This window comes from Falco punctatus (assembly GCF_963210335.1).
Source record: "Falco punctatus genome assembly, chromosome: 9".
NCBI lineage: Eukaryota > Metazoa > Chordata > Aves > Falconiformes > Falconidae > Falco > Falco punctatus.
Window position 1 is genome coordinate 17,973,217 of NC_137589.1, and position 24,831 is coordinate 17,998,047.

Sequence of the window (24,831 nt, forward strand, 5' to 3'; positions counted from 1 at the left end):
CAAACAAGAAACTTCTACTTTATGATAGGAAATTAAGTTAAACTTAATCAAGTTAAATGGCTGTGGAGAAAAATCAATATTTTAGTCAAAATTAGATTTCAGGAGTTTCTGGTATCAGATGCAATACTGCAAGTGTAGGTTTTCAATTAAAAAGCTACATCTGGATCATAATAATGTATGCAAAGGTGCACTTGTACCCCTGGAGAAACTAAGAAACTGGAAGAAGCTATTCATGAATTCTTACAAGGCAGCAACCGTCTTATAAAACCAGTAACACATTAAATCAAATAGAGTGGGACGTGAAACACAGAACTGCAGAAGTTATAAAAATAGACATTGAAACTGAATGATTCAAGAGAAGACACTGATCTGTGGTATTTTCAGAATATCCCATTTCCTTGACACAAGTTTCTTTTTCCCCTGTTGCATTTACTCAACAAGCATAAAAGGGACTTCTCAAGGTTGCAATTGAACATATTATTAACATTTCCTCTTTGCCTTCTATTTCAAATATATTTACTATTCACACACAAAAAAGTGTAAGAATATTTGGGCCACTGTGTAAACTACAGTGTTCTTCAAAGACCTAATGATCTTGAAATTATGCAGCCTCGGGGCTGAAACACTCAGATCAGATTCACACAAACGAGTATAATCTTTGCCCTAAACAGATATAAGTGCAGTTTTTATGTCTCTGTAATTCTGAACATGACAAGAACAGAGCCAATACATTTTTAATAAGATATTAATTTCCAAAACTTTACCTGTAACTGCTGGTTTTCATTCATCTGCTTAAGACAAAAGCTTAAGTTTTTTGATTGGTGATAATCAGAAAAATTCATACTTTAAGATTCACATATACAAAAGCCAAACTGAGTGGTAATAACTTTTCAAGTTAAAGGTCAAAATATGTATTGCTTTCTATGAGTAAAAATACAACTTGCTTATGTCACACTTGATTCAATTAGGTTTAATTTCAGAAATAGATCAGCACATTTCTTCTATTGTATTTTTTTTCAGCTTTCTCAGATTCTCAATCAATACAGACAATTAACAATTCCTATGTTAACCACTAAGAACAAATAAACAAATTACCTATTTGCCCTTGATTTATCATTTTGTCTCCGTTTACTACATCAAGCTGTATGAATGGCATCTGAATTCAGATTGAAGGAGCATGACTAAACCTCTATGTTGTGTGACAAAAATACAGTAAATGCTTAGTGCACTGTAATGGGAATTAACTGAAAAAGTCATACCTGTGGGCACAAAGTCTCTATGTGATTAGCTGCCATTTGGACAATTTTCATTCCATCTTCATTTGTTGACAATGAACAAGCAAGATTAGCCACCTTAAATAAACAAACAAATATTTCGTAAGCAAGTATTCATCCCCAGACTCTCAAACTTGCCAAAAAACATCTCTGCTAGAAAGCCTTCATTATTTGGGGGAATTAATTTGTCAAAGAACATATCTGAATAAAGAAACATGGGTGGGGTGGTGGGGTGTAAAAAAAAAAAAAGGAGCAGCTGTGGTAAGGGGTTACAGTACAGGAAGTCTGATAACCTATCCCCAGTTTAGGTTCAGCACATAATAGTTGCAGAGTTGTTTTGGGTAACATCAGGAAATTTTAAAGATTCTAAGGCTTTAGCTAGATTACTTGTAGTTGTGCCTGTTAATTTTTCAGAGCCCTTCAAACCATGTCCAACCTTTTAATTTTTTAAAAAACTTATTTTTAAGACCTTAAAGATCAAATAACATTTGCTTTGATTTGTTGTAATTAAACACTGAATGATTTATGCCCTATGCTATCCACAGATTATTATTTTAATTAGTGGTACGGTTTTCTACTAAAATAAGTTGTATCAGTGCAACTTAAACTGAAAATGTATAAGGAAACTTGAAATCTATGAAAGAACAAATCTATCTTCTTTTTTATTTTACTATACACCGTGGAGATACAGCTTGCTTTAAATGGAAAACTGCTCTTCCATGACACTCCACAGTTCAACAAGTTTGAAGAGATGAAAGAAAAAAGAAGCACTCCAGCTCGCTGCAACTCAACATCAACAGGCTGTAACAGACAGGCTTGACAAAGGCACAAGAGAGGTCTGGATACTGGGATTCAGTAGATCTTTTCATCCTGCTGAAGTCATATAATATCCTTATGTAAACTACTACACACTTGCCAGTCTTCATAGCCTTCACTGAAGTAGCTGCATTACAGATAGATCACTCCAGTGTTAATGTAGATCAGTAACTGCCTGAGAAATAGACCTCTGTAGTGCTGCAAATACCAATGTAGATATAAACACAGGTATATGTAATTAATTTGCAACTATTCAAATCTCATGCAACAAGTTCTACAGTGTAGCTGCTGCAAAATAAAAGCAAAACTTGAAAAATTATCAATATTTCAGGACACTATTTCCACAAAAGAATGATAGTTCAATGACGATCTATTATCAAAGGCTTTTATTATTCTTACTTAATTGATACAAATAATTACAAGGAATTAGTGCATAGCCAAACTACTTTTCCCATCCAAAATTCAGAAGAGACTAAGACAGTTTCTGAAGAAGATGAGGACTAGACTGCATGGCCTTCCATGTGCACCTGTGCCTACATACAAATACTTCACGAACATATCCCTGGTACTCCAATACAACTCACTGGTTTCCCACCTACTTCCAGTCAATTGCTATAAAGATGTGCCAAGAAAGATTCTTCAGAAAGGTGTGAAAATTTGCAACAGCCAATTCCATAAAGCCATATATTGCTGGAGGTAATAAAGATAATGTAATATCCTTCCTACAGACAAAAGTGTTCCAAATCCATTAAAAGCCTCAGGACAAGTAGAAGTTCACGTGCAAAGTGAGACTGCCTCTTCACTCAGAGATGACCAAGAGGTCTTACCATGTTGATTCCACTGAAAAGGAAGAGGAAAACACAATCCTGTTGGTAATAGTCCTTGTGAGAGACATTCCAACTGTTACTCAAGGATGCACGATAGTGGTTTAAGAAAGAATCCTGGTTCAGAGTTAACTCCAAGATGAGAACACATATGCAAAGCCAAATGCAAAAGCGAGACCTTCAGTAGCAAAAGAGTAAATAAATCTGCCTCACCACTTGTTCCATACTCAGCTGAGAACAGCTGTACTGTTCTACTGTCCGCACTGCGAAATCTTGATTAAATGCAGACCCAAAGGTGTTTTTTTCAGTCAAATTCACTGCACTAACTCCCCAAAACAGTATTTTCTAGGGAACAGGTAGTCTGACATCTAACTACATTCTGCTCATATGAATGTACTAAATGAAGCACTATGTTCTTTAGATATGATGCCCCCTGCTCCACCAAAAAGAGCTCTTAATTCACTTATAATGTAAATCACTAAGAATGACTAATTTTTTAATTCCAAGAAAATGTGTGTTTCCTCTTCATAAAGACTTGTTATTCTTCACAGCAAATATCTGCTGTCAAGAAATTTTTTTCCACTGAGGAAAGACCTTACAAAGTTCTGCCTACCCTAAACAAGGTCCTTCACCACACTGCAGGGTATGCCCAGAAATATGTTCTTTGTAGTTTTTCAGCATAGTGTGAAGAGCTCAGTGGCAACCCAGTTGCTCCCACTGATAACCCTACAGAAATTCTTAAGACCATGCTGCAAGTGCATATAGCCTTGGGTGATGAATGCTCTGTTCATATTTAAGTGTTTGGAATAAACTCTTGATCAAAAGCAAGGGAAAACAATGACATGACTAAAATAAAATCTGACATGTTTCAAATCAAGAAAATTTAACTTGTGTGTCACAAGATTTCAAATACAGTCTTTACTAGAAATTTTAATATACCAATCCTGTCATTTTGCCAGTTTGGGGGTGGGTGGGAGGGTGTTAATGCACATAATAAACATCTGAACAAAAACCTATCGGTGCTCCTCAAACCCAAGCATGACTATTTCTTATCCATACCTTTTAAGAACACTAACTATAAACACTGTCACTTTAACACTTATATGAATTTACCAAGTCACTAACATGGTGACTGTAACGTAGAGGGTTAAAAAGGCCTAAACCAAGATGAGGAACTTGCTTTACCAAAAGTTTCACAAAAGGCAAAGCATCAATGACCTTCTGACCCATCAAGCTTTATCTTTGTAACCTGAAAAGATGGGCACCAAGTACAAACAAAACTTGGGGTGGGGAGACAGGGTAGGGGAAGCAGACAGATAAGAAACAACAACAGACACAAATACAATACAGCAATCCATCAAGGAAGAGATTCATGCTGAGTAACCACAGTTCAGAAGATATTTCATTTATAGAAGACAAATTGAATACTGAACTGAGGAGAAATTCAAAATTCAGCATTACAGCAGTCAAAGTTGATAAAAATTATATACTCAAGTTGATTTTAACAGTTAGTCGGCTCTCCTCCAACTATTAATGAAAAAAGGTACTTACATATTCTTTGCTTCTAATTTTGTAGTACACTGAACTACTGCCTACAAGTTTATTGTGTTCTTAGCTTGTACTACTAGCCTTTATTCATGAAGCCTTAAAAAGTCTTCCGAGGAAAGTGCCTGCTCATACAAAAAAAAGTCATGGAAAAACTAGGAAGGAAGGTCACCAATAATCACTCTATACTTTTTTAAGGAAAAGACTACACTGATATATGTATGTCTACTAGTCATTACTGCACTTTTACATCCATTAATGATGACTATCTATATTTTTATGAGCTTAATAAAACTCACACAGACTAACAATTGTTTGGAGTGCAAAAACATATTCCTGTGGACTGAAAACTTACCTCCAATGGGCAATAAAGTAATGTCACAATGTTGCTTGCTTTCTGACCCATTTTGTACTGTAAAACTTAATTTCTTTCCATAACAAATCAAAATAGTAATACTGAGCTATTTATAAGCCGCTGGGAGAGTTCATGTGTTATTTTTGCATTCTTTAAGATACTTCAGGTCAAAAGTTACACTATTACTTTAATTCTTATTATTTTTTACTTTTGTGGTAATAAAGTTAGAAACTGTACTCAAAAATACATTTAAGATTTATTATGTGGCGTTCCCTACCTCTTTCAGCTTTTCACCTTCCACTCTTCCAGAAAGATTCTTGAACTGCTAATTTAACTACTGTGGGGCACTACATATCTGCAAGCCTCTTCACTCATCTTTTGGTTCCTTTTGCACTTCTCTTAATTTTGCATGTCTCTGTCTTTTCCATGTTCTGCAGAAATGAATTACATAGTACTGCATTAATACCATAATCACTACTGATTCAACAAAATTAGCTCTACCTAGTACACCAGAGGCTTATCACTGCCCCTGTTCATCTGTAACCAACCACCTTGTTAACATCAAGAATCTCCTCAGAGTATTATGTAACTTTAGATGTTTCCTGTAATATTATTTGTCAAGCATGCTACAGATTCTATTTCAGCAATTAATTAATAAAGGGTATTTGAATACCAATGGACTACATTGTTGTCTCTGTTGTGTTTTTTTTTAAACCAACAAATCTAGAACCCACTCAACCAGTTTATTTCAAGTTCATGTGCTCAAACAAGTCTTATCTCACACAAGTTCATTTAGAAGATTATTCTGATAAACTGGGCCTCTGCCAAAATAAAAATGGATAACAAATTAAACATAATACTCTGAGGTAAAGATGGCATACATGTAAGTGAGAATTCTGCACAGTTAACATTTCAGAAATTACTTCCTTTTCAACAAAGGTGGCAGGCTTAATGTACTTAAGAGCCCCATTAAGCTTTCTCTCCCTGCTTTAGGTCACAGTAAAGACAGCTGAAGAACTAAACCAAGGATTCCTTCCCCAAACTGCAGCATGCAGAGCCCTGATTACAACCAAAGAAAAGCAACTGTATGTGGACTGCATTTGTGCTCTGGCAACCCGAGTTAGCTGAAAACTCCACTAAATCCAAACTGTTCATAAGCATGACCTGTGTCTCACTGACAGTTTTTCAGAAAATATACCATGCACACCAGCACTAGATTTAACCCACTGGAACAGCCACAAAGTGAAATATGATATCTGAAGAAAGGTCCTTCCCTGTCACCAAATGTAACAGCAAGTGAAAGATATATATGTAAACTACTTGATGAAACCTCTTCTTTAACACCTTTTGCTGAAATGTTAGCAATGGAGGGCTTTCCAGCAGTACCACACGAGTACAGAAACATAACTATCTGAGAATAGGACAAGCAAAGAACTGACTCAAACTCAACTGTTTTACTGCCTTGCCCCTACCAGTTTATTCATGCAGACAGAAAAAAAGTGTCAGTATAAAGACAAAAATTTATTTTAGCAGTAAACTTGTAGGTTATATTAAACTGGAAGAAAGCATAATTTTCAGAAGGAGAAAGTTACTGTCAAATTCTATGATCATGTAACCAATAACCAACCTCTGATTTTCCTTATCTCAGTCTAACAACAACCATGGCAAATAAGACAGCTGTTAACCACGAGGCAAGAGACAGAATTAGCAAATTCCCTAATATATCTCAGAAGAGGAGTGATCAAAACTCACTGCCAGAATATACAGTCCTTGAGGGAACTGGCCACCACACACAGAAGTACTTCTGAACAGATTAGTAAACTGGGCTTGACTGTCTGACAATAGCAAAATTGGATAAACATCTATCACCAGTGAAAGCCAGTAAGGATCGGGTAGATCAACCAGTTCTGAAAACAAATGCAACATTGCAAATTCCAAATATCTCATGTATTTCCCAGTTTTTAAATAAAATGACATCTTATGAGAGTAAGATTTTGAGTGTCCCACCCCCATGAACTAATCTTTTCGTATCTTCTTAGGTGTTTCAGTGTAACATTTCCAAGTATATCTTTCCTTCTGCCTGAATATTTCTTTTTTTCTTTCCTCTCTGCATGGAACCCTCTATGTCCTGCACCTAAATAACCGAGGCAAATGCAACAGATGTAGTGAACTGTCATGAGAACACTCAAGATTTCAGGCCCTTTTCCTCTATAAAACCATAAGATCCAAACATGCATGAAAACATCCTCAATTTATTTTCTTACTAGTCATTATTCCAATATTCTATGAAACAATGTTCATTACCCTTGTCTTAAGGATTTTCCCATTAGACTAAATAACATAATGGTTTTGTCAACTAAATACCCAAGTGTACTTGGGTGATCTTTGTTTCCCCTAGCCACAAAATCTTAAAAGAGTCTTCATGTGGTCAGAATCAAAATCTTCACTTCTTTGCCTCTGACTGGTTAACTGAGATTGAAATAAATTCCAGGAGATGCAGCGTATTTCCCCCAAGATGCATACACCCTCTATTATTTAAATCAACATGAGCTAAAAAGTCTTCATATGCTAACAAAATGAAACCACACAGCTCTCACTTAGCACTTAATAAATATCAGTGGAGCAGGAGAGGAAACAGTTTTCTTTCCAGCAGTGTAATCATTTAGTTACAATGCCAGAAATTCTTTCCTATCAACGTAAATGTTTTCAATTCCTTGAAGAAGCAGGACACTTAACAAATAAAACATTAAATGACTGGGTGTGAATCAGAAATAAAAATACTGTTCACTTAACAGTTCTTAAAAGAGTTCTAAATAGAAGCAGTCTCCTACAAAAATTAGGTATTTATCCTTTTACAAAAAACATTAACACTTTAAGCACATTGTTCTGATGCAACACCTGGACTGGTTATACATGTGACAGATTTGCATTTTTATAAATAAAAGGTCAATCACACTAAGCATAAATTAAATAATTTTACAATACACAAAAAACACATTAAGCTCTGGAAAGTTACAAAGAACAACGACTCAAATGTAGTAACAACTGTAACACAAAGAGAATAAAATTGTGATATAAGGCGGGGTGGGAGTAATGCACCAACAAATCCACTGATAAGCGAAGAAAATTAAAGATCAGTGCAACAAGATATACTTTCAGAATTTAATCCATCTCAAGATCAGCCCTTCACAGAACTTTTGCCTCTGCAGAAACCATGGCAATTCATTTTATATCTAATATTAATACCGACCACCTGCTTTGGCAATACAGAAAGTATAGAGCTATACAGGTTGCTGGAATATGTATTTTTTGCACTAAGCAGCAATTAATCTATATTCTCGTTCATTCCCAACTATCATTAACTACTGGTAAAGAATTGCAGATGTGTGTGGCGCTTGAGCACTTAGAACCAAATCTAGGATGAGAATAATAGGAGAGTCAACAATAACATATTTATGGTTAGTTGCTGCTGAATAAAGTTTGACATGCAGAATATTAATGCACATTACCTAGAAGCATAACTGAACGCTTCAGCAACAAAAGAATGCTTTCTTCTCCATAGTTGAAAGGAAACAAGACAAGGAGATGCAAGCATACACCTTCTCAATAATACAAATTCAATTCACTGTATTACCAGAAATTACATAGCTCACATCAGCCATACAAACTTTGATACTAATTTTCACACATCCACCATTAACAGTACCTACTTTCTTTCCTGCAAGACTCAGTACTGTATTACAAATTGCATATGACAAATCCAAAACCAGTGAAACTATTTATACTTTAAAAATTACTACAGAATTCAGCATGTCCAATTTCTCTTAGAAAAGTAATCTCCTTGAGACAACAAACAAAATTTCGTGCTGATGGGCTGTCCTTTTGTTCACAGGGCTAAGAGCAAAAAGACTACCTTGGATACTTAACTGAAATATGCGCAGCAACTTTGCATTTCCCTGTAAACACCAGAATGGAAGTTCAATGGTAACTAGCAATAACCAAAGGAGGACCAAAACATACCAATGCAATGTGTACCAACGCACAGGACAAGAATCCAATTTCACTTTACTTGTGAAAACCCCAAATACTATCACTGACTTTGGCTGCGGTTTGCACCAAAACCTCAGATGTGTCACTGACTTTTCAGAAACAGTTTTCCTCGATATTTAACTGAATCAAATCAGTAATGCAGAATAAATGCACAAAACCATTCCACCACGTACACTAGCATACGTGGTCAGTAAACTGGGACAATACAGTAACAATAAACACAGTAATTGCTAACTTATTATTAATAGTACAAATTTATTAAGGCTATAACGAAAATCAAAATGAAAACACAGATAAAATGAACATGTAACAAAAATGGGAAATAGTATAAAGCTGCGTGCCTTTTCATACTGCGTGACAGGAAGGATTAACCTGAAACTTCAGGCATCCTTATTGTCAATCCTGAGACAACTTCTCCCCAAAAGGGCAAAAAATGCTTTATAATAGAAGTAATTTTGCTGATACCCATGCAAATGTATGGATGCAGGTTCTTCCATCCTCCAGAAACCACCACCAAAAAAAAAAAAGTGTCATCCAACTTTTTCAATATTTAGCTTGTATCAATATCTGAACTCGGAAAGCCTTCCCAGAGAAAGTACAAGGTCCATCTCCCAATTTAAGAGGGCAAAATTTATTGAAGAAAGCAGGTCAGAGCCTAAGGCACCTTATGTGACCCACAACCACCAGCTCTCCTCCCACCTCACACAAATAAACACCTAAGATGTGTTTAAGAATTATTTTCAAATATTGTTTTTTCAGAAAGAAAAAAGTTTCATTTCTGAGCTTGTCATGAGTTAAGTCTCTCCATATTATTGGAATCTTTCTCCATTCCTCCAACCTTTGGGACAGGACAGCACCAATTCAGTGCTAAGTGGTGAGCAAACCTTACAGCACAGTTGCACATGGAAAAACATATCTTATTTTCAGAAAAAAATGTGGGTTTATAGTTTACAATTAATTGTATGACTCATTCCCCCACCAAGCTTACCAACAGTTGAAATGTTGACAACTGCTGTTTCCTAGAATTAAAAAAACAGTAACTCAGAGGAACCCTCATAGAGAAGACTACCTTAATGATTACTAGACAGCAGTACAAAGGATACAATGTACCTTCACATTTTCACTGTTAATAAGACCTTTGGTCAATTCTTGTCCTGCTTCCAATGAACAGGAGTTGAAAAATTAATATCCAGAGGAGGACTATTTTACAAATCCACCACCAACCAGCTTTAAGCACAGGGATAAGGCATAATAATTAAGTACAAATACTGACCAAACTACTAAAATGGTTTATCCCTCACTTCCACTGGTGAGCACCTGCTCACACAAGTGTTGCTAAAAGCTCATTATCGCTTACATACAGCCCTTCAGTGCAAACAAGTCCAAACATTCAAAAAATTGAAAAAAAAAAATCTGGCAGCCTCGGAAAAAAGATACTTCTTAATATATTGTTTTCTGTTGTGGCCTCACAGACTGATATTGTAGATTTTATGCTGCACAAAATTAGGCCCTAAAATGACAAGGCTATGGAGCTTACTGCTGGCAAAAGAAAACACCACCTCTTAACACAGTCACTTGGTAAGAGAAAACCCACAGACGTTACTAGTTTTTAGCAGCCTGCATTGCTCTGCCCGCTGCGGGCCGCGCACCGCCTGCCCACGCCATTTTCTCCTCAGCAGCCAGCACTCAGCAACGCCTCGGCCGGGAATGGCAGCGTTCGCCTTCCGCAAGAGGAATGCACATGTTTGGCAACCAATGTTAAAAGCTCGACAGCGAAATGTGCAACTAAACCCACCCGCCCCAGCTGGGCAGGAGCCGCCGCCACTCACCCTGGCACCTCCGAGCGCGCTGCCCGCCACCACCGCAGTGCGACCGCAGAACCTTCCAGAAAGAGCGGGGCGGGGCCGAGGCGGCGGCCTGGTGAGAGGGGAGCAGAGCGGCTGGCACACACAGCGGGACCCGGCGCCACCCTGGCAGGTGAGCGCACTGCAGTGGCCCCACGTCCGAGGTCTGCGCATCAGGCCCTGCCGGGAGAGCAGGAGCGGCTCCGCATTACCCCTTCTCCTGCCACTATACACTCTTGCAAAAAGCTTGTGTCCATCTTTCTTACAAGATCCATTTAGCTACTGGAAGGCTGCTATAAGGTCTCCTGATGCCTTCTCCAGGCTGAACAACCCCAACTCTCTCAGTCTGTCTTCATAGGAGAGGTGCTCCAACTCTATGGTTATTTTTGTGGCCCTCCTCTGGACTTGCTCCTACACGTCCGTGTCCTTCTTGTGTTGGGGGCCTCAGAGCTGAATGCAGTGCTCCCAGTGGGGTCTCACAAGAGCAGAGAGGGAGAACCATGTCCCTTGACCTGCTGTCACAGTTCTATTGGTGTAGCCCAGGGTATAACCGGCTTTCCGGGCTGCAAAGCACACATCGCTGGCTCACATCCAGCTTTTCATCCACCAGTACCCCCACGTCCTCTGCAGGGCTGCTCTCAATCCATTAATCACCAGTCTGTATTGATACTAGGGGTTACTAGGGGTTGCCCAGACCCAGGTGCTGGACCTTACACTTGTCCTTGTTGAAACTCATGAGGTTCACAGGGGCCTACTTCTTGAGCTTATCCAGGTCCCTCTGGATGGCATCCCACCCCTCAAGCCTGTCAACTGTACCACTCAGCCCAGTGTCATTGGCAAACCTGCTGAGGGGGGCACTCAATCCCAGCGTCTATGTCATTGATGAAGATACTAAACAGTACTGGTCCCACTACAGATCCCTGAGGAGAAGGCAGCGGGAGCACTGCGGGTGGCTGCTGCCGGCCGTTTGGGTTTCTCCTCACTGAATATTAACTAACCGGACGGGAAGGCAGGCAGACTGGGTATATGTTGACACCATTTGAAAAACTTCTATACTGAAGTGAACTGAAACTTTAAGTTGGAATTTAAGACTTTGAACATGCTTGGGAAGCTTTTTATGAAATGCTCAAGTGAATTATATTTGCAGTGGCTATAAAGCAATCCATTACTCACTCATAATGAAGTATGTACATGTATATATTCCAGATAAGTTGTAAAGCAAAACAAGTGTTACACTGCTCCAGTGGTAAAAATCCAATCTGTGCCACGGGCACACAGTATGTTCTTGTGCATTACATTATCACATTATTACAGTACATTCTTACATATTCACTATCGGCTACATTTCAAATAACTTGTAAAAATATAATTAATCCTCTCACTCATTTTTACCCTCCCTTTATCCCCTAAATGAATATCTTAAGTAACTTTTATCAGGTGTATTAGTTTTCCTTCTTTTTGTGAATGGTGCCATGAGCTGCATTCCTGCAGCTGCTGTGAAAGCTGTCCACAGACAGCAAAAACCAGTGGCAATGGAGCTGGGTGGAGGTAGTCTCCTAGCTACTGTAGTTTGTATGAAGTAAATGTTGTACCAACATAAAATGTTTATGTTGTCAGTGGAAGTAATAGAGTTGAAACGTTCATAAAACATTTTATAAGAAAACCTTGACTCATTTTTGCACTGTAATCTAGTCTAGGAAAGGTAAAATTGATCACAAAGGAAAACACTTAAAATCGTTTATAAGTCTTGCAACAAAAACTTCCATATAAAATCATCCAGATCTCCAAACTGCAGATTGTAATGCAGTCTGAGGCATCGTGTGGGCTCACCCTTAAGCACGTGGGCAGAATTCAAAAGTGTAGGACTGTGACCCTACTAAATACACTGAGAAACTCCTATGGAGACTATCTTGTTTACAGTAGGCTGGCCTTGAAAAAGGGTAAATGAATTCACAGCTGAGAAACAATCCTAACACACAGCAGACGTCCATCCAACAACAGAGTAAGAGATGTGGTGGTTACTAATGTTTCAAAGGACAAATCCCTGTGCAAGAAGTCTAGAATTATAACCTATAAATGATTCCTAATAAAGGGCTGACAGGGTACATGTAAATTAAGCTAAAACTCAGAATGGTGATCTGAACTTCCCATCACAAAAGTACATGGGATGTGACCAGTCCTGTCCATCAGTCTCTTTACTGGACCGGTTGGGTAAAAGAGGGCTGATTGTCTGACTGAGCACAGTTCATTAAAAGAAAACATTCCTAGATACTTTAATTCTGTCCTCCTGAGTCTAGCTAGGAGGTTCCTGGTGTCTAGCAAGACCAGCCTGTATTTTCCAGAGGAAAGTTTTAGAAATTTGTCATGAACAATTGTATTTTTAATACTAGGCTAACAGTTATTTTAAAAGTTTAATATAATGATGTTAATATGCAACCTATGTGATCTCCTTGGAAGTAACTATGTTGACATTATTCCATGTTGCTTGAGTTTCTTGTTCAGGCTCTTTTACAGAGCTTCTGTAGAGGATGAATTACACCAAAGGGAAATTCCTAACAGTACGTGCCTCAGCCAGATTGTCAAAAACAAACATGACCATCTTCCCTGTTAAGCAAAGATCACTTGCCTGCCTTGTGATCAGAAATTCTAGTCCATGACTTCCCATCAGTTGTTTTCTTGATAATTCCTTAGTTGGTTTTGTTTGGTTGGGTTGTGGGTTTTTTTCAGGAGAGTTCAGTCACTATTCTTTTAATTTTATTTATGCTGTTAAGTCTGTATTATGAAAGGATTTGTCCTACTTTTTGTTCTCTTGCCTTAAATACAAGATAGTAAGATAGTTTCTCTAAGCATTGTGCAAAAAATTGCAATTCAGAACAAGAACGTTTCTCAGTTATTTCAATCTATTCAAGAATTCACATTATTAAGTAGTGTTGTAAAAACCATCACCCTGGCAGTGGGGATAAAAGAACATTAGTTCAAAAGCCATTTGGCAGTGGTAAAGTAGCTGGAAATATTCCTAGAGAGGTAATTAAATTCAGCAAATATACATGTTGCTTGATCCTCTAGAAAATACTCTTAAAATCATAGAACGCTTTGGGTTGGAAGCATTCATCTAGTTCCAACTGCCATGCCGTGGGCAGAAACACCTTCCACTAGACCAAGTTGCTCAAAGCTGCATCCAGTCTGGCCCTGAACACTTAGGGAATGGGCATCCAGAACTTCACTGGGCAACCTGTTCCAGCCTCTCACCATCATCGTTGTTGTAAAGAATTTCTTCCTTACATCTAGGCTGAATCTAGCCTCTTTCTATTTAAAACCATTACCCCTTGTCCTATCACTACAGACCCTCATAAAAAAAATAAAAAATTAAACCTCCATCTTTTTCATAAGCCCCCTTTACATACTGAAAGGCTGCTGTAAGGTCTCCCCAGAGCCTTCTCTTCTCCAGGTTGAACAACCCCAAGTCTCCCATCCTGTCTTAGTAGGAGAGATGCAACAGCCCCCTGATCACCTTTGTGGCCTCCTCTGGACTCACTCCAACAAGCCTGTGTCCTTATGCTGGGGGTCCCAGAGCTGAATGCAGGACTCCAGGTGAGGTCTCACAAAAGCAGAGTAAAGGGGGAGAATCATCTCCCTTGACCTGCTGGTCACACTTTTGATGCAGCCCAGGATGTCGTTTGCTTTCTGGGCTGCAAGCACACATTGCTGGGTCATATCTAATTTTTCATCTACCAATATCCCCAAGTCCCTTTCCAGAGGAAAACTGATTGCTCTCCATCAGTTCATCGTCCAGTCTGTACTGGCAGTGGTGATTTCCCCAACTCAAGTGTAGGATCTTGCCCTTGGCCTTGCTGAACTTCATGATTTTCACATGGGCCCACACCTCAAGCCTATCAAGGTCCCTCTGGATGGCGTCCCTTCCCTCAAGCATATCAACTGCACCAACCTGGTGTCATCCACAGACTTCCTATGGGTGTCTTCAATCCCACTGTCAATGTCATTAATGACCACACTGAACAGTACTGGTCCCAATACAAACCTCTGAAGGACACCACTTGTCACTGATCTCCATTTGGACACTAAGCCATTGACTGCAACTCTCTGGATGCACCCATCCAGCCAATTCCTTATCCATCAAACTCTTATCTCTCCCAATTTAGCAACAAGAATGTTGTATGGAACCGTGTCAAAGGCCTCACAGAAATCAAGACAGATGGCATCTGTTGCTCTTCCCTTATTCACCAACACAGACACTCCATTGTAGAAGGCCACCAGATTAGTCAGGCGCTATTTCCCCTTTGTGAAGCGATGTTGGCTGTCTTTAATCACCTCCCTGTCAGAAATATGCTTCTACAGTTCTCTTAGACTGCGGCAAAACAACTTACAACAAAGCCTCACGTTTTAGGCTAGAAATCCTGTTTCCAAAAGAGGTGAAATTAATGTAAACCTATTCTTTATGCATACACGCATACACACACATTATACATATAAGATATGCCTCTCTGTCCTCAAGAACTTGAGATCCCATTGGCCAGTTTGACCCAATAGGGTGCAGATAATCTGATAAAAGGATAACAGCCTCCAAAGATGCACTTATGACAATTTGCATAGAGAGTCACGTAGAACAATGAATATTCAGCACCTCCACCAACAGGAATAAACCTCCTCCTTCACCAGATATTACAGCAACTACGTTCCAAGGAGGAGAAAAAAAAAAAAACACACACACAAAAAAAACCAACAACAAACCCTAATAAGTACACACACTGACAGAGATATTTAGTATTTAAGAAGCACAAGCTTTAGTAAACTGATGTTAACGTTTTGATGACATGCCTTTTTTAGCACCTTCAGTATTATTCTGTTATAGATGACTGGCTCATTACAGATCAGTACTATCAAAACTATGAGACTTTTGAGGACATAAAATGGAATCACAAGATCTAATATTCTGAGGAACTTCTAAATCTGGTTCCTGCAGTAATAAAAGAAAAAAAGTCGCTGTTACTTCATTTGTGTCAGCTGTTTTTACACTGACAGCAAAAATGTTAAACTGGGTCTGTTATGATGAGAAACCCATGTTGAACGAAGACAATTTTCCTTTTGAAGCTCCCATAACTTGTAGTATACCCTGCTTCACCGTACTACGTGGCTGACATTTCTAGCTGTTGAAATACGCCCCTCAGACATAGAAAGTCTGATAAATCTTTGGGTTGTTTATCTTTTGTTCCCTTGCTTCACACTTCTGCAATAAAGGCTGTGATTAAGAGGTTTAATGAAAATGTCATCATTTATCACCTGAAGCTCAATTAGTAATAGGAAAGTTGGGCCCTATTTGATTAATTACATAAAGGTGAAAAAAATCCCACATTATGAATTCAGGACTCACTGCAAGATGCTGGAACTTCTGTGAGGCCCAAAATAGCAAGGTTCAAAGTCGTAAAGTTTACACACACTTAGAAGTACATGCTTGACTTTAAGCTAATTTTATTGAATCCATTTTCTTAATTCACTGTTTTGACCACATTAGCTCTACATTTAAGCATTCATGTACCAGCTCCAATACATCAAGAACAAGTTACCTGTCTTTAAAGGCCTATTCCTATCTGCCTGCCATCTCTCAATTACTGTTGCCAGGCTTCTTCTGTGAGAATTTAAAGAGTTTTTGCATTTAAAGCATTTGTGCATTTTTCCTCTGTTGCCTTTCATTTCAGAAATAATTCCACACGCACACGCTCCAAATGCCATGACCATCTTTAGGCTTCCCTTCTGCGTGCTATCTGCAACCAACCAACCAACCAGAGCACCACCTGACAACAGAGGAGTTTTAAGCTGTAATCGTTAAGGCTGTCTATGCTGTTTATTGACAGCTGTCACATCATCTTGACGAGCAGGTCAGTTTGCTGAAGGACTCCGAGCCTTCAGCACAGAAATGAATTCCTGCTGAAATGGGAAAGCAGGGGTTTAGGACTAACTCTTAATGCCAGTAAACCCAAATTTGTGTTTCAGGCACATAATTTAAAAATTGATTTTTAAAAAGCTGCAGGAAAAAAATATCTGTAAGTAAAATGACAAAGTCTGTGTTTTGGTTTTGTAGTTAGAGTGGTATTGCTCACTACAGACCTATCTAATCACAGATTTGCTAAAATTAGCTAAGTCAGAGTGTTGGATCACTAAAATGGATCTTTGGATTTAACTCAACTGCAGCAATGAAGAACCTACAAGAAAGGAATCTCCACTGCCCAGATCTCATGGATGTGCCATTAACTAAACCCTGGTTGCACACTCATCTCTCTTCAAAGTGAAAAAGTCAAACAAAAACAGGTTAGTGCTGAATGGGAATTCTAAATCACAAAAACTGAAGACGCATAGAAATTAGCAAACAGAAGGTAGTTTTCCACTCAAAAAAAACCAAAACCCAAAGCATTATGTAAACTAGCTTAATAAGAGTTTTAAAAAAAAAAGTGTGTGATGAGAGGAGAGTTAATTTGCCAAGGATAGACTGATTCTAGAAATTAGTATGGTAATGTAATGAAAATCCACTTCCCATTCACAAATATTGATCATGCTTAAAAGTGCTCATCTTATTTACAAAAACATCCTCTGAGTTTGGTAACAGGTACATTTTATTCCCAAAATGCTGACCAATATTCTGCATGCATATCTCTATGCACTAACTGCTTCAAGCAGAAAATCACATCTAAGTTCTGTGTCTGCAGACTGCATTGTACAACAGGATCCTGCATCCTACGACAACCGCTGTGTGGGTAAACGTACCTAACTAACAGAAGTTAAACAGTTAATGCAAAGGTAGGGATGATGATACAGTCTTCAACTTAAGAGTCTTTAATTGCTATTGTGACACAGATGTGATACATCATGTCATATATATGTCATGATACCACTGGAAGTATATTATGGGTTAAAGAAGAACAGTAACAACAAAAGTGCCAGCAAAAACATGACAAGCCCTAGACTTGGATCTTACATCTGGGCATGAAATTCCTTAGAATTGAACTGTCAAACTCAGAACTTCTACATAACAGAATTCATGTTTCTTGTCTTCTGATTGTGCTCCTAAAAAGAATGGATCTCCTAAGATTCTACTCTCTTTTGACATCCTGAAAGTTAATAAAGATTTCTAGTAATCTATTAGTTTGACCTCTACACATGCAGTTGTGGGGTTCTGCCACTGTCAGAAGTGGGTTAGTTTTTCAATAGCTCAGTAAAATCAATAGTAAAGAACTAGTAACGAAGCATTAAAATGTTATTTTTATTTAACATTTACCAGTCTGGGATGAAAACCCATAGAAACGGGTGCAGTGCTAAGAACACTCAATTCCCTATTGTCTTTGAAGGTGGTAGAAAGTAATCAGAATCTTCCAGTTCACAAGACTTTGTATATGCAGTACTTTAATATGTGAAGCAAGATTCAACGGATTGTTAAATTCCATTTTAGATTAAGTTGCTATTTGCCAGGAAACTATGTAATGCTACTTTGGATGGCAAATCCAGTCTTTTTATTGTTTTTTCAGAATTCAGGTAGTTTTCTTCCCATAATCCTTTACACAGAAAAAGAAAAAGTAAGGTGAAGGAATGTAGTCCCTATGTATTGGATGTTCAGAGGTTAAAATAATAAGTCATCACAGGCTGCTTAATGGTTGGTTGTTGTAGACCAGAACCAGGAAAGCAAAAGAGTAAGATACATTTTTTTTAGAGTTTTTTTGCCTGCACCTTTCAAAGCTATGGTAAATTGCTCTCAGAACCCAATTTTCTGGGTCAGTATATATAAATTTGACATGGAAAGATGTCACAAATGACATACAAAATCAGACAAAGTGGCAAATAAGAGCTATCATCTTTTATCTATATGTCAATAAAACAGATTGAAGTAGTAAGAATTTTCCCATTGTATTCAGAGAGAAATATTTACTGTTTATACAGAAAATGAAAAATAACTTATCCAATTAAGTTGCAGATTCCATGTTGAAACTGACTTTTAGCAGAGCTGTTTTCCAAAAGAGGCAGTTATAGGAAGCTTTATTTCAAGAGCCATTAGCCCTGCGTTTTGCTTGAGAGAAAGGAAGTTTCCTTGTATTATATGAAGTTACTGTCACAGATTCACTGTGGTTACCAAATACTATTATTTTCACTCAATGGGTTTTGCAAACATTTTGATTAATAAGTTTAACCCTGAAAACATTTCTACCATATGTAAATTCTTCAATATTGTTTGCCAAAATTGCACTGTATTTGTAATAGCATTGAATGAAAAATAATTTTTATACCTACATATATCTCAAACCTCATTTTCTTTATAGAAATTGCACCAATTAATGGTTTTCTAAATAGAATGAGTTCATTAAAATAAACCCTGACATTCTTAACTGAGTTTAATGGTGACTGATTTTGAGTTAGCTAAATTCATTTATCTCTTTTTTTCCAGGCTCCATCATTGATCCACATGACAGATTCATTCTCCCTTTCTATCTCCTTCCGCAGTTTACCTCTCATCTGTTTTCCCAAATCTAGAGACCCAAATATTTCTTGGTAAATTAAGATTCTGTCAGTATCTGTATAGTTTGTTCCTATGCATCTTGTACCTTGTTCAACTAGAAAGTGACAAAACAATTTATTTCTGTATGTATATTGTTATGACACAAGATTTTTTCTCCTTTACAACTTTTATCTTCATTTTAGAAGAATGATTCCTTACAGAGAATTCACCTTTAATAGATGTGCTGGATTTCCTGCACTGGAAATCTTTATATTGACTGGCAAATTTGTTTTTTAAAAACACTCTGTATGTCCTGCATTCCTTTGCTGTTCTATACCAACATATTACAACAGTGATGCACTTAAATATATGTGCTGTCTGTTACTGTCCATTGTTCATGACAGATTCAACCTTAGAAATCCTAATTCCTAGAAGCCAGCATTGTCATATTGGAATACAGTCAAAACAGCAAAACCCAAGGGCAAGAATTAGGCAGTAGGCTACACCCTCAAGTTTACGTATCAGAGCAGCAGACTGAAGTCAGTGTTATTAGATCAAACTACATAGAATGTGATATATTCATGTACTGAGAGAAGAGATGAAGAACACAAAGTTCACTTCATCATTGCCTCCACTTCCATTAAATCTCTCACCCTCTGCTTGGTACAGCTGACCTTTAAACACTGTAGTGTGAGATTTGCATCTGTGCCAAAAGAAAAGATAATCAGAGGATTCTTCCCTGCTCCCATCAAATTCCTTTTTTAATCTCAAGTTCACCCAGCCTATCACTCCTCCTCTCAGAAAGCATTACATCTCTCTGAAAGATCAGCTCAGGGAAACAGCCTGTGAGCTTTCCCAAACAAGAAATTTCTAGTTACAGAGGACCTTTTTTTTCCCCTTTTGTAGATGTGACATTTCAGTCTTCCTTTTTACCTGTCTTCTGTTCACTTTTACATACTTGTTCTCTCAATATCAGATTTTGGTTGTGTCTTTGGTAGAAACGAAGTACAGGCTAGAACATTATATTCACTAACAACTGGCACGTCTCACAAGGGATTATAAAGTACAACCAAGTCCCCCAAGGCTTTTCATTATTATTTAGTAACAATTTTCATAATTTTAAAGAGCATTTATATTCAGAGCTAATTTTGAAATTTCCTAGAAGACTGTTCAAAAATGTTTCCATATAATCAAATATTTCAATTAGATTTGCAATTTAATTGTAATATTTTAAAAGAAAAGGAATTTCAAAGCAAAACCTAAATGTGTGAAATCTCAAAGCTGTTAAGCTTCATTTTTTGAAATATTGTCATCAAAATTGCTGCATTACAATAAGGAATTCCAATTAATAACAAGTATTCCCTAACAGAAACATATCTTTGGGGAATTTATTTTAGCCAAGGCTCATAAAGACACAGAGTACAGCCAGAACCTTAACCCAAATTTGGTTGCTTTTTTCATTCTGCAATATAACCCAGTTTTTCAATGTCACAAAATCAATAGTTAGACTTAGGAATATTTGATGCAATATATGAGCAATAGAAGGCCCTGTAGCTTAGAATAACCTCCACCTGAAGAATGTTTAACATGACCTTTGGTACTCATGAAAATACTTGAGCTGCTGAGTGCCCCTTTCCTATGTGGGAAGTATCCAACTTACTAACCAAAGTGGGCATTTTAATGTGTTTTGGTCTATTTTTACTATGTTGCCCTGGTTTCAGCTGGGATAGAGTTAATTTTCTTCTTGGTGGCTATTCCAGGGCTGTGTTTTGGATTTGGAGTGGGAACAGGCTGGTCGGGGACTTTTTGGTTTCTCAGCCCCTGTCTGCGGGAAGGCTGGAGAGGCACAGGAAATTGGGAGGGGACACAGCCAGGACAGGTGGCCCAAACCAGCCACAGGGGTATTCCATACCATAGGACATCATGCTCAGTATATAAACTGGGTGGGGGGAGGGAGTTAGCCAGGGCTGTGGATTGTTGCTCTGGGACTGGCTCGGCATCGGTCAACAGGTAGTGAGCCATTGTATTGTACATCACTTGTTTTCCTCCTCTCCTCTGGATTTCATTCCTCTCCCCTTCTCCATCCTTTTCACTATAACTGTTATTTGTTATCATTGTTATTGTTCTTTTGGTTTTATTTTGTTTCAATTATTAAATTGTTCTTATCTCAACTCTCAAGTTTTACATTCATTTCCAATTCTCCTCCCCACCTGTCAGGGGGGAGTGGGTGTGTGAGTGGCTGGCTCGTGGCATTTAATTACCATGTGGGGTTAAACCACAACATATGTAACTAGGACTATTTTACTTCCTGCATCTACCTGAAGATACTATTCACATTTACAACTAAAGAGTTTCTGTTTTGTGCAATTATAGTGCAGCTTTAATAGTACAAATATGTTAACTAGGATATCTCAAGTACTTTGCCACTGTTTGAGCCTTTCAAATATTAGCATTGTCCACAAAGCACCAGCTAATATTCCTGGTAAGGGTAAGTATGGCTAACATCTCAAGTGTATGCATTTTTTTAACAGAAGCTAGGACTCTAGGGTAAGGGAACAGAGCAGTTCATAAATTCATGAGAGAGAATGTAAGAAAACAAGGAAGAAGATATTACTTGTAGTTGCTACTACCTTTGGAAACATCATCACCCCAGATCTGGTGTGGTGTTCAGTCTTTCTATTTCACTGATGTTTTGTACTTCACCGGATTTATTCACATGCTTCTGAACTGTATTATATTGTTATGTCTCAAATCAATTTTCAAAGGAAAGACCGTAACTTCCAAATGCTAATTTAGAAGAGAGATATTTGTAAAAGAGATTAATCCTCAAGCTGATTCACAAAGGTCACTGGCCTGCGAGGACACTGTTTGTTTCTTAAATTACAATATGAGCAGTGAGTCAGCGTAGCGGGCAGTTTAGCTTGGCTCAATTAACATTTCATATTCAAAGAGGAAAAAATAAGTATGTTCTTTCCCAAGACCTACTGCTTCTATTTGAGAAGTTTTCATTTTCACATTAAAATAGAAAACACAGAACACCTCTCTTGATATTTCAAGTAGTACTTCTCATTTCCATATCAAATTCATAGTTTGAGAAACCTTTGTGAGATCATTTTTATAATATCCAACTAATTCAATTGTATTTACATACAAAACAATATCACAAACTATTATTCAAACATCCTTGATCTTTCAAAGACAGATTAAAAAAAATATGCCCTGAAAAACAGGATACACCTGATTAAAAACTGCCATACAGAACACAAAAAAATGCAACATAACGTATGTCCCAAAACAGATGAACACTCATCTATCAAGTTACAATTCATCTCACCTCACTTCAGCTATCTAGAAATTAGACATCCAGACTAAACTAGTCATTTAGTCAAAGGAAAGACAGGCACTTAATATAAGCAAGATAAATCTTCTGTGGGAAATCTTTATCTTGGGTTAAGATTAAACTGGGTAAATAAGGTTTTAAATTAAAAAAACACCAACACAATGAAATCTCAGAATACCTACCTGACTTTTTCGACTTTGAAAGAAGAAAAAAGCAGTGAAACAACAAGTGAAGTGATGGGGGGGGGAGGGGGCGCGCAGCGGCAGTATTCTGAAAGAGCTAGACTATTAATTGTACTCTGTATGCAGTACTAAGATACAGGCATGTAGATCCTACAACTCCTCCAACAATCGGGGTGGCTGAGTAACCAGTAATTCTCAGCTGATGCAGATAGATTAGCATCACTTTTTTCAACCTCAGGAACAAACCAGCAGGAAACTGGGAGAAAGCCATGAGCCAGAAATTTCCTTGTGGTCACAGTGTCCGCATTAACTTTTTATATTTTTTTTAATGCATCTTTTACCAAGTTATTCAGAGGAGTAAATAACTAATGATAACTAATGCAGACTTGCAAAAGGACCTCATGGTACTGTAAGATAACACAAAAGATGAAATTCAATCTAGAGAGATGCAAAGTAATTTTGGAAAAAAACAATAAAACCAGCATTATACATATATAAAATGGACCGCAGCAGACTACTACTAGTTAGGAATAAGATTTTGGGAAAACCATATAAACTTTCTGTGAAAACTGCAGTTTAGTGTTTAGCAGCCACTGAGAAGAAAAACTGTTAGGAATTAAACAGATGTGGGAAAAGAACATAATGAAATATCTTGACTATCATGCATGAATAGTATGCACAGTTCTGACCTACCACCTTCATGAGCTGGAAGGTGCTGGCAAAGGTACCTTTTCATGGCATCCAAACAAAGAAAAGTTTAAAAGACCAGAAATAATCAACTTAGAAAACAGACAACTGAAGGAGGGTATGACAGAGGTCTGCTAGTGGAATTGACAAGGAAAACAGGGCCTGGTGTTCATTTTCTCTTCTGATACAAGAATTCAGGGTCAGCAAATGAAATGATCATGTGGGGGTTTCACAGATACTTCTCTACACAACACATAGTCAAGCTGTGGAAATCTTTACCATGGGATGTTATGGATGTCAAAAGTTTTACAATGGGCTCAGATCCACACCTAGGGTGTTTTACATTCGGGGAAAAAAAACAAGGGGGGGGAGGAGGGGGATGGACACAACGACAGTGAGAATGTAAATTTCTTTTTTCTTAGCTTTTGTTCTCCAAGACGAAAACTAGAGACTGCCAGCACCTGAGCTGGTTTTCACATCTCAAAGCCTGCTGGCAGCTTCAATATATCCAGTGTTCCATAAAAGCTATTTGCAGCTGAGAAAAAAAAAAAAAAACAACAACAAAAAACAAAAAACTTTTTTCTTCTGATAAATAAGGTATTTTGTATTTAACTATCTGGGCAGTCTTGTTTGCATCACTGGCCTTTGCTGTATCATTTGGTGCCCACAATCCATCCAACTCCTTGGATGTCACAACTACATGTGGATGCTAAATCTGCCTTCATAGTTATAATACAATTGTCTGGTGTCTTACCTGCCTCACCTACGAGCCTTCTCTAGTACCGTTACTGTCCTATGCCATTTTTTGCAACAATCTCTTCTTGGTTGTTTAATTTTGAAATATTTTACATTCAACTATTGTCTCTGCTAGTATTCCATAGCCAGATATATGCCACCCATGATCTTGCACTTCAACACTGAAGTTATTCTCTGTTTCAGAGATCAAGCCCAATTCTGCACTACCACACATGACTAGCTTTCCAGATTTATATTTCATAACCTGAAAGCTGTACGGGGATTTGTTTGTTGGCTTTTACAACAGTGAAGGAAATAAATAACAAAGGAATGAATGTGAGGACTCTCCTGCAAACACGCAAATCATATCTGTCATTTAAGAACCTTCTAATAAAATACAAAGATGTCTGACAACTTTCTCATAAACTCTGCAAGTACTGTACAGGGCTGGATTTGAATTACTCTGTCATCCAACTTAAAATCTTACAGATTGCAGACAACATCATATTATGAAACATATCCCTGGCAAAAGGCTGGGCATCAGTCCCAAAGAGGACAGGTGATATTTATACATTAGAAGTTTCACCAAGAAAAAGTAAATTCTTTGATCAATGAATGTATAATTGAAGTAGCAAGGATTCAAAGCCAACTCATCTCCTTCATATCTGTCTTGCCCTTGCAG

At 37.8% G+C, this 24,831-nt stretch overlaps 1 protein-coding gene across 3 annotated transcripts in view; it reads right to left on the reverse strand.

Moving 5' to 3' along the window:
• Positions 1-24,831, reverse strand: part of CTNNA3 (catenin alpha 3) — a 523,251-nt gene that overhangs the window by 181,891 nt on the left and 316,529 nt on the right. For 2 of the 3 annotated variants that reach the window (XM_080402757.1, XM_080402756.1), the window contains one exon: positions 1,260-1,352. The exons of the other annotated variant lie outside the window; for it this stretch is intronic. In XM_080402757.1, the coding sequence (XP_080258883.1) occupies positions 1,260-1,352 (93 nt within the window). The remainder of the gene's footprint in view (positions 1-1,259; positions 1,353-24,831) is intronic. 3 annotated transcript variants of the gene reach the window in all.